Source organism: Bufo bufo, chromosome 2, assembly GCF_905171765.1.
Source record: "Bufo bufo chromosome 2, aBufBuf1.1, whole genome shotgun sequence".
Lineage (NCBI taxonomy): Eukaryota > Metazoa > Chordata > Amphibia > Anura > Bufonidae > Bufo > Bufo bufo.
The window spans coordinates 315282060-315294630 of NC_053390.1; the positions used below are offsets into that span (position 1 = coordinate 315282060).

The following is a 12571-nucleotide window of genomic DNA, read 5'->3' on the forward strand; positions in this document are numbered from 1 at the left end:
ATACACATTGGTCAACAGTAACCAGAAACAGGTCAGTCCCTTGAATTTCAATAAAACTGCTAGCCAATTTGGTTCCCACATGGTCTGTCAGAGACTACAATGGTCTGACCATGCGGCCTCATATCAGAGCTGAGCGCAATGGATTCCAGAGGTTTGGGGTGTGGATTTATTTCATTCAGACAATATTGATTGCCTAGACTGGATACTAGCAGTGGCGTTGCAAGGGGAGTGCGGGCCGCATCGGGTGACACCAGTGATGGGGGTGACACCAGCAGGGCCGGCATTTGTATTGCCGACCTCCAGACCTCTTCCTGTGTCCCGCCCTGTATGTCCATATATGGAGTCAGTGCTTGTGTATTCTAATTTAGCCTGTATTTCAGAAAAGTTTCTGCTGGGATTCAAACCCACAACCTTCTGTATCAGAGGCAAAGCACCTAACCACACGGCCATAAGAGATGCATTGACACTGACTGAAAAAATATGTGACTTCTACTGTTATAGCTGGCTAAGTGTACATCTATACACATGACTGCTGCCCTAAAACAACCAGCACTGCTATATCTCTATATGACAGCTGTCCCAGCACACTCAGCTCTGCTATATCTCTATACATGACAGCTTCCCCCGCACACCCAGCTCTGCTACATCTAATACACATGACAGCTGCACCAGCACTCAGCTCTACTATATCTCTATATATGACAGCTGCCCCAGCAAACCCAGCTCTGCTACATCTATACACATGACAGCTGCCCAAACACACCCAGCTCTGCTACATCTATACACATGACAGCTGCCCCAGCACACTCAGCTCTGCTATATCTCTATATATCTACTGTATAGCAATACTTAGAGATATATAGATGTAGCAGAGCTGGGTGTGCTGGGGCAGCTGTCATATATAGAGATATAGTAGAGCTGAGTGTGCTGGTGCAGCTGTCATGTGTTTTAGATGTAGCAGAGCTGGGTGTGCTGGGGCAGCTATCATATATAGAGATATAGCAGTGCTGGGTGTGTTTGGGCAGCTGTCATGTGTATAGATGTAGCAGAGCTGGGTTTGCTGGGGCAGCTGTCATATATAGAGATATAGCAGAGCTGAGTGTGCTGGGACAGCAGTCATATAGAGATATAGCAGTGCTGGGTGTGTTTGGGCAGCTGTCATGTGTATAGATGTAGCAGACTGGGTGTGCTGGGGCAGCTGTCATATATAGAGATATAGTAGAGCTGAGTGTGCTGGTGCAGCTGTCATGTGTATAGATGTAGCAGAGCTGGGTTTGCTGGTGCAGCTGTCATATATAGAGATATAGTAGAGCTGAGTGTGCTGGTGCAGCTGTCATGTGTATTAGATGTGCCACACAATATACAGTATACCGCTACACTGTGCCACACAATATACAGTATACCGCTACACTGTGCCACACAATATACAGTATACCGCTACACTGTGCCACACAGTATACCGCTACACTGTGCCACACAGTATACCGCTACACTGTGCCACACAGTATACCGCTACACTGTGCCACACAATATACCGCTACACTGTGCCACACAATATACCGCTACACTGTGCCACACAATATACCGCTACACTGTGCCACACAATATACCGCTACACTGTGCCACACAGTATACCGCTACACTGTGCCACACAGTATACCGCTACACTGTGCCACACAGTATACCGCTACACTGTGCCACACAGTATACCGCTACACTGTGCCACACAGTATACCGCTACACTGTGCCACACAATATACCGCTACACTGTGCCACACAGTATACCGCTACACTGTGCCACACAGTATACCGCTACACTGTGCCACACAGTATACCGCTACACTGTGCCACACAGTATACCGCTACACTGTGCCACACAGTATACCGCTACACTGTGCCACACAGTATACCGCTACACTGTGCCACACAGTATACCGCTACACTGTGCCACACAGTATACCGCTACACTGTGCCACACAGTATACCGCTACACTGTGCCACACAGTATACCGCTACACTGTGCCACACAGTATACCGCTACACTGTGCCACACAGTATACCGCTACACTGTGCCACACAGTATACCGCTACACTGTGCCACACAGTATACCGCTACACTGTGCCACACAGTATACCGCTACACTGTGCCACACAGTATACCGCTACACTGTGCCACACAGTATACCGCTACACTGTGCCACACAGTATACCGCTACACTGTGCCACACAGTATACCGCTACACTGTGCCACACAGTATACCGCTACACTGTGCCACACAGTATACCGCTACACTGTGCCACACAGTATACCGCTACACTGTGCCACACAGTATACCGCTACACTGTGCCACACAGTATACCGCTACACTGTGCCACACAGTATACCGCTACACTGTGCCACACAGTATACCGCTACACTGTGCCACACAGTATACCGCTACACTGTGCCACACAGTATACCGCTACACTGTGCCACACAGTATACCGCTACACTGTGCCACACAGTATACCGCTACACTGTGCCACACAGTATACCGCTACACTGTGCCACACAGTATACCGCTACACTGTGCCACACAGTATACCGCTACACTGTGCCACACAGTATACCGCTACACTGTGCCACACAGTATACCGCTACACTGTGCCACACAGTATACCGCTACACTGTGCCACACAGTATACCGCTACACTGTGCCACACAGTATACCGCTACACTGTGCCACACAGTATACCGCTACACTGTGCCACACAGTATACCGCTACACTGTGCCACACAGTATACCGCTACACTGTGCCACACAGTATACCGCTACACTGTGCCACACAGTATACCGCTACACTGTGCCACACAGTATACCGCTACACTGTGCCACACAGTATACCGCTACACTGTGCCACACAGTATACCGCTACACTGTGCCACACAGTATACCGCTACACTGTGCCACACAGTATACCGCTACACTGTGCCACACAGTATACCGCTACACTGTGCCACACAGTATACCGCTACACTGTGCCACACAGTATACCGCTACACTGTGCCACACAGTATACCGCTACACTGTGCCACACAGTATACCGCTACACTGTGCCACACAGTATACCGCTACACTGTGCCACACAGTATACCGCTACACTGTGCCACACAGTATACCGCTACACTGTGCCACACAGTATACCGCTACACTGTGCCACACAGTATACCGCTACACTGTGCCACACAGTATACCGCTACACTGTGCCACACAGTATACCGCTACACTGTGCCACACAGTATACCGCTACACTGTGCCACACAGTATACCGCTACACTGTGCCACACAGTATACCGCTACACTGTGCCACACAGTATACCGCTACACTGTGCCACACAGTATACCGCTACACTGTGCCACACAGTATACCGCTACACTGTGCCACACAGTATACCGCTACACTGTGCCACACAGTATACCGCTACACTGTGCCACACAGTATACCGCTACACTGTGCCACACAGTATACCGCTACACTGTGCCACACAGTATACCGCTACACTGTGCCACACAGTATACCGCTACACTGTGCCACACAGTATACCGCTACACTGTGCCACACAGTATACCGCTACACTGTGCCACACAGTATACCGCTACACTGTGCCACACAGTATACCGCTACACTGTGCCACACAGTATACCGCTACACTGTGCCACACAGTATACCGCTACACTGTGCCACACAGTATACCGCTACACTGTGCCACACAGTATACCGCTACACTGTGCCACACAGTATACCGCTACACTGTGCCACACAGTATACCGCTACACTGTGCCACACAGTATACCGCTACACTGTGCCACACAGTATACCGCTACACTGTGCCACACAGTATACCGCTACACTGTGCCACACAGTATACCGCTACACTGTGCCACACAGTATACCGCTACACTGTGCCACACAGTATACCGCTACACTGTGCCACACAGTATACCGCTACACTGTGCCACACAGTATACCGCTACACTGTGCCACACAGTATACCGCTACACTGTGCCACACAGTATACCGCTACACTGTGCCACACAGTATACCGCTACACTGTGCCACACAGTATACCGCTACACTGTGCCACACAGTATACCGCTACACTGTGCCACACAGTATACCGCTACACTGTGCCACACAGTATACCGCTACACTGTGCCACACAGTATACCGCTACACTGTGCCACACAGTATACCGCTACACTGTGCCACACAGTATACCGCTACACTGTGCCACACAGTATACCGCTACACTGTGCCACACAGTATACCGCTACACTGTGCCACACAGTATACCGCTACACTGTGCCACACAGTATACCGCTACACTGTGCCACACAGTATACCGCTACACTGTGCCACACAGTATACCGCTACACTGTGCCACACAGTATACCGCTACACTGTGCCACACAGTATACCGCTACACTGTGCCACACAGTATACCGCTACACTGTGCCACACAGTATACCGCTACACTGTGCCACACAGTATACCGCTACACTGTGCCACACAGTATACCGCTACACTGTGCCACACAGTATACCGCTACACTGTGCCACACAGTATACCGCTACACTGTGCCACACAGTATACCGCTACACTGTGCCACACAGTATACCGCTACACTGTGCCACACAGTATACCGCTACACTGTGCCACACAGTATACCGCTACACTGTGCCACACAGTATACCGCTACACTGTGCCACACAGTATACCGCTACACTGTGCCACACAGTATACCGCTACACTGTGCCACACAGTATACCGCTACACTGTGCCACACAGTATACCGCTACACTGTGCCACACAGTATACCGCTACACTGTGCCACACAGTATACCGCTACACTGTGCCACACAGTATACCGCTACACTGTGCCACACAGTATACCGCTACACTGTGCCACACAGTATACCGCTACACTGTGCCACACAGTATACCGCTACACTGTGCCACACAGTATACCGCTACACTGTGCCACACAGTATACCGCTACACTGTGCCACACAGTATACCGCTACACTGTGCCACACAGTATACCGCTACACTGTGCCACACAGTATACCGCTACACTGTGCCACACAGTATACCGCTACACTGTGCCACACAGTATACCGCTACACTGTGCCACACAGTATACCGCTACACTGTGCCACACAGTATACCGCTACACTGTGCCACACAGTATACCGCTACACTGTGCCACACAGTATACCGCTACACTGTGCCACACAGTATACCGCTACACTGTGCCACACAGTATACCGCTACACTGTGCCACACAGTATACCGCTACACTGTGCCACACAGTATACCGCTACACTGTGCCACACAGTATACCGCTACACTGTGCCACACAGTATACCGCTACACTGTGCCACACAGTATACCGCTACACTGTGCCACACAGTATACCGCTACACTGTGCCACACAGTATACCGCTACACTGTGCCACACAGTATACCGCTACACTGTGCCACACAGTATACCGCTACACTGTGCCACACAGTATACCGCTACACTGTGCCACACAGTATACCGCTACACTGTGCCACACAGTATACCGCTACACTGTGCCACACAGTATACCCCTACACTGTGCCACACAGTATACCGCTACACTGTGCCACACAGTATACCGCTACACTGTGCCACACAGTATACCGCTACACTGTGCCACACAGTATACCGCTACACTGTGCCACACAGTATACCGCTACACTGTGCCACACAATATACCGCTACACTGTGCCACACAATATACCGCTACACTGTGCCACACAATATACCGCTACACTGTGCCACACAATATACCGCTACACTGTGCCACACAATATACCGCTACACTGTGCCACACAATATACCGCTACACTGTGCCACACAATATACCGCTACACTGTGCCACACAATATACCGCTACACTGTGCCACACAATATACCGCTACACTGTGCCACACAATATACCGCTACACTGTGCCACACAATATACCGCTACACTGTGCCACACAATATACCGCTACACTGTGCCACACAATATACCGCTACACTGTGCCACACAATATACCGCTACACTGTGCCACACAATATACAGTATACCGCTACACTGTGCCACACAATATACAGTATACCGCTACACTGTGCCACACAATATACAGTATACCGCTACACTGTGCCACACAATATACAGTATACCGCTACACTGTGCCACACAATATACAGTATACCGCTACACTGTGCCACACAATATACAGTATACCGCTACACTGTGCCACACAATATACAGTATACCGCTACACTGTGCCACACAATATACAGTATACGGCTACACTGTGCCACACAATATACAGTATACCGCTACACTGTGCCACACAATATACAGTATACCGCTACACTGTGCCACACAATATACAGTATACCGCTACACTGTGCCACACAATATACAGTATACCGCTACACTGTGCCACACAATATACAGTATACCGCTACACTGTGCCACACAATATACAGTATACCGCTACACTGTGCCACACAATATACAGTATACCGCTACACTGTGCCACACAATATACAGTATACCGCTACACTGTGCCACACAATATACAGTATACCGCTACACTGTGCCACACAATATACAGTATACCGCTACACTGTGCCACACAATATACAGTATACCTCTACACTGTGCCACACAATATACAGTATACCTCTACACTGTGTAGTCTGTTCTATAAGCACCATTGTTTCGTGGCTGTGGACAGAAAAAAAATCTGGAAGTGCCCCTCCCGAGACCAGGCTCTGACTGCTAGGGGGGGTCTGCTGAGCTAACGGATGCCCCCTACGGCAGCAGCAGCACCACCATAGCCCTCATATATGGCTAAAAAATTATTGCTTGGGGGGGGGGGGATATGACACAATTTTCTAACGCACCGGGTGACACCAGCCCTAGCAACGCCACTGGATACTAGTGTATCAAATGTAGGATATGGCACCATGTGGCGGTAATGCTGGGATTTTCTGCACTGGATTTCAACAGCGGCAAAGTAGAGAACATCCACTGGCTGCAGAATATGTTCACAATGAATCCGCAGATAACTTGACCTGCGGTGGCACGCGGATTTCTTGAGCAGATTTCACACTTTGCAAATGCAGTGTGTGAAATCTGCAGCAAATGCGTGGTGAAAGCTAGATGTGACCCAGGCAGATTTTATCACGGATTTACTGCGGATTGGTAACTAATTCTGCTGTGGATTTTCCATTACAAAATACATCCTGAAAACGGGCAAGATCAGGATGTGACTCCGTACGTTTCACTCGCTGTGGTTGATTTTTTTTTTTTATAACCAATGAAAAAAACTGACAAAACATGGATGCCATCTGTGTTCTCTTCGAGGTTTTCACGGACCCATAGAATGGGCGTTTTATCCACAAAACAGACCAAAGCAGTGCACATCTCCATTGTTTTTCCACTGCTCTACAGTCCAGGGATGTGGGAATAAACACACTAAAATCAATGGATTCCTGCGGAGAACCCAGCCAGCACTACATGACCGACCAATCTTTCCAGATGCAGCAAAATCGAATTATTAAGTGGTGTACACCGATGTCCTGCCGTAGGTGGTCCAACGTCCAAACCAGCCCCTCCAGTCTTGACCGACACCCGACTAGCTGCCACAGTCACCACCATCTTCCTCAAGGTCTCCCAAATGTGCCAAGTCCTGTGACCACTTTGCGGCCCTGCCCGTGCCCGTGGACCACCTGAACGTGTTGAAGGAGGCTAGAGACGACTATGGCAGCTGGGGGGTGTCGATCAAGACTGCTTCATACTGGGTGAACGCCCACTTGACTCCTGACATGCCCTTAGAATAAGGTGTGCATTATTTTACACATGGATTTTATTGATTTTGCTGAATATGGAAAAAATAAAAAAAAGATTAACATGTTTGGAAACAGGTCATAAGACACACTGGCGATTTAGAGTGTAAAGCACGCTACTTTATCAGGGGTGGGTGAAGAATGAGGCCTGGCATGGCCCAGACTCCCTAGTCACAGACATTCTGCCATATTTGGGGGATTCCAGCTCTAGTCTATTCAGAGTTCATCATAATTGGGCTACAGATACACTGCTTCTTCCGGGTGGCAGCGCCCCCTGGTGTTAGGCGCTTTTAGCACACCAAGTGCAGTACGTAGTACAATTGCAAATTGCATGAAGGCCGCCCAGGCAGACAGGTGTAAGAGCAACAGTAAGTCACCCTGTATTTCCTCCACTGAAGAGACCCATGGCAGCTTGTATGGAAGGAGGCGCCCAGTAGTACCTACCCCCGGGCTGCAGGGCAGCCATGTTCAGTGCTGGAAGCCAGGCGCCCGTTCACTAGCAGACGTCATCTGATACCCACATTCCCGGGAATTCTACAAACCGGAAAAACATGCATCATGTGCTGCGAGACAGTGACTGCCGTGACGTCAGCGTGGGCTGTAAACATTGACGGAGAAGAGGCGCGCCGTGCTGTCCGCACGCAGGCGGACATTTTGGCGAAGCCCACGGTGTACTGCTTGACACTGTAGCTCCGGAAACATGGCAGCATAAGTGTCGTGTTCCCTGCGACTGCTCAGCAAGAATACCCCCCCCCCCCCCCCCTTTCCCATATTGAGGACACAGGTTGAACGTTATATTGAACGTGTGAAGTCACTGGGGAAGATTTATCCAACTGGTGTAAGGGAAAACTGGTTTAGTTGCCCATAGCAACCAATCAGATTCCCCCTTTTATTGTTTAGCGGTCGTTTGGGAAAATTAAAGGTGGAATCTAATTGGTTGCTATGGGCAACGAAGCCAGTTTTCCCTTACACCAGTTGGATAAATCACACCCACTGTGTTCCCTAACAATTAGCTCATTGAATGCAGTTAGAGGAGGTCCATTGACACACTCACACCTGCAGGGATTTTAATGCAGTTTTTGAAGCCCAGACTAGGAAAGGGTTAAGGAAGAGATGTAGTCTATGCCCTTCACCTTTTCTCTACTTTTATGATCCACACCAGGGGTTCTTGGGGGCTGACTAAATTCAGGTTTTCAGACAACCTGTGGAAGGAAGATCATTTCACCTCTGCTCAGTGGTGTATTTAGAAATGACAGGCCCCCGCTCACCCCAGAACCTTCTTTGCAACCTCCACTCCTGTGACTAGCCAGGATCACTCCCTCAGACTAGGCTCGGCAGCTGCTCCGTCCGTTTCCTACAGGTATATACTGTCTCTGTATATAATTTCATTGTATAATTGACAATAAAAATCTTTTTGTCCTCCTCCTGGGTGGGCCTCTTCTGAGTTTGGGCCCCAAAGCAGCCCCTTCCCTTATAGCTATGCCCCTGCCTATGCTTATTATTACTGTGTGCTGCCAATTCCGCAATCTGGGCCATGATCAGAGGCCTAGCTATAGAGGAAGCGGCTGCTACGGGGCCCAAACTCAGAATGGGCTTTTCCTGGAGAAGGATTGAAAGATTTTATTGTCAACAGTACTATACTGTGACAGGACACTATATACAGTGACCTGACATACAGTATATAGATGTAGAATAATGGACAGAGCGGCGGCTTGGCTTGGTCTGAGAGAGCGATCTTGACTAGCCACAACACTGAAGGTTGCACAGTCGGAACAGACAGACAGAAATTCATTTTTATATCTGAGATTTGCACCTTTTTGAGCATTTTACACTAAAATTGTATATTTATCTGCTGTAGGAAGAATGGAAGAGAACAGTCCCCTCTCTGAATGGGGTGGTGATGTGCAGGTCGACCCACCGCTCCATTTACTCCTATCAGGGTGATGTAGACAGAGATACATCAGTCCCTTAGGCTACTTTCACACTAGCGTTTCACGGATCCGTTTGAAGGGCATTTCAAACGGATCCGTCAATAAACTGACTAAACGGAGCCAAACGGAAGACATTCAGACGGATCCGTTTGTACGGATCCGTCTGTTTTACGGATCCGTTTGTCACGTTGGTTTCCGTTTTGTCATCCGTTTAGCGGATCCGTTTTGGTAGGAAAAGCATCTCTAGGTTCCATCTTCATGTATTCAGATCTATAGGGTTGTAATGCTCCTATATTTCTCCAGGGCTATCTTGTTGAAGTTCCAAAGCTGGTCCGGCTTTGATAATGGACCACACCTTTCGGACTCTTGTACATGACTACATGCACTTAAAGATGTATAGTGTTCGTTAGAGGGCCATATGTCCCTGATCGTCATTGATCGTGCGTACAGGAGTACAGAGCATCATGATGCTGACCATGTTGTGCCGCAAACTGGGCTATTGTCCCGCACTCATATGATCTATTAGTGCAAGAGTATATCCCCGCGGGCAGCTCGACTTGCACAGAATCATTGTACACTATGATGCTGTGTGCTCTCGTGCGCACGATCAATGCCACTACGGGACATATGGCCCGCTCACGGACCGTATGGCTCTTGGGGCATACAGTCGTGTGCAAGAGGCCTTAAAGGGGTTTTCTCATCTCATACAATGGGGGCATACCACTTTAAGATATACCTACATTGTCTTATAGGTGCGGGTCCCACGGCTGGTACCCTCACATATATTGATAACGAAGCCAAGAAAGTAGATGAGGTCGCACTGTGCTTCCGCCCTCCATTCACTTCTTTGTGAGAGGAGGGGATTAGCGCTTGGTGGTGGACGTACCATGGGAAATGTGTCCTACAGCAACAGTGCTCCCCGCTCCGTTCTCGATATAGGTGCGGGTCCTACCAATGTTTACCCACACCTATCAGACAATGGGGACATATTCAAGTGAAATCCCCCCATTGTCTATGTGAATACCCCTTTAAAAACTGTATGTCCCTTGCGGTAATCACACTAGTTATATTAGCGTCATCGGGAAATCATTAAACGTTAAAATCACAATTTATTAATGAATTCCTGATGATGCCGATGGACCGTGACTCCCACAAGGGCTCATATGAAAGGGCACAAGATTGAACAATGAACAAGCATTTGCTTGTTCATGTGTCAATCATAGGGTCTACGATCAATAAAGAGCCAAAAGATAGCTCATTATTGATGGTCCGGTTTTAATGGATCTTACGACATTGGCACTAATGCTGTTTTGATATAAAAACTACCAAGGGTGTTATAATAAACGGACAGTAGTGAGACTAGGGTAGTTTTAATTTCAACACAGCTATAGTGCAAGGTTCCCTGTACAGGACAATAAAAACACAGACACAGTGCAGTAAAGTATAAACATTTTTTTATTTTTTATACAGAAAATAAATAAAATAAATATAAACAAAATTTTTATTTACAACTGTTCATAACGGTGAGGGGAGGTGGACTGTCGTGGGGTTGATGGTCTGGGGCTGGCAATGGTAGCCCCCCTGACCTGGCGATCCACTGAGGTAAAACTACGGGCCACAGGAAAGGATGCAGGGCGTAATTGACTCGTGTGGGATGGGGGGTAGGTGTGGGATGGGGGGTAGGTGTGGGGTGGGGGTGGGATTTGGGGGCGGTGCATAATTTCCCATGCCCCGTTCTCTTGCATGATCTTGAACTCATGCAACTGCTCGGGCGTCATTGAGTCCATCAAACTGATCATGCTTAGCCCATAATGGTAGTTTGGGCTGCGTTGAAACGCCGACTCCGCCCCCTCCCAGCGGCGAATCAAGTCAACACCAAACTCCATCTGATGTTGGGCAAAACCTTCTAGAGCGTCGGAAACGACCTCTACAAGGTTCGCATAATCAGCTCGATTTGGCCTACCGGATCTCTGCCTGCTCACCAGGGCTCTCAAATTTTGACGAAAACCTAAGAGCCTCTGTTGAGCGGAGGGACCCGGTAGGGGACTCGGATTATCCTGAGCCGATACAGGAGGGCTGGCGCTGGCGATCTGTTCCGGTTCCGCCTCAGGAGGTTGGTCAGGCTCCCGAGTGCTGCTGGCACTTCTGTAGAAAAAAAAAAAAGGAAAGTTAGGAATTGTTCTTTAAATAAAACATCCATGTTCTATGCTATGTCTACCGTATACCATAGGGGGCTGGCCAAAACAGGGGAGCCAAACGCTACCCTGTCTCAGACAGCCCCTTACATTCAGACGAGAACAGTTGTCCATCTGACTGTGGGGGGCTGGCCAAAACAGGAGAGCCAAACGCTCCACTGTCTCAGACAGCCTCTTAAACTCAGACGGAGAGAAAAGTTGTCCATCTGACTGTGGGGGGCTGGCCAAAACAGGGGAGCCAAACGCTACCCTGTCTCAGACAGCCCCTTACATTCAGACGAGAACAGTTGTCCATCTGACTGTGGGGGGCTGGCCAAAACAGGAGAGCCAAACGCTCCACTGTCTCAGACAGCCTCTTAAACTCAGACGGAGAGAAAAGTTGTCCATCTGACTGTGGGGGGCTGGCCAAAACAGGGGAGCCAAACGCTACCCTGTCTCAGACAGCCCCTTACATTCAGACGAGAACAGTTGTCCATCTGACTGTGGGGGGCTGGCCAAAACAGGAGAGCCAAACGCTCCACTGTCTC

General features: G+C 49.1%; 1 protein-coding gene across 2 annotated transcripts in view; it reads right to left on the reverse strand.

Moving 5' to 3' along the window:
• The window catches only part of SECISBP2 (SECIS binding protein 2), a 71202-nt gene extending 62699 nt beyond the window's left edge, over positions 1 to 8503 (reverse strand). For both annotated transcript variants that reach the window (XM_040416958.1, XM_040416956.1), the window contains exon 1: positions 8363 to 8503. In XM_040416958.1, coding sequence (XP_040272892.1) covers positions 8363 to 8384 — 22 coding nt within the window. In that variant the 5' untranslated portion in view covers positions 8385 to 8503. The remainder of the gene's footprint in view (positions 1 to 8362) is intronic.
• Positions 8504 to 12571: the final 4068 nt, after the last annotated feature.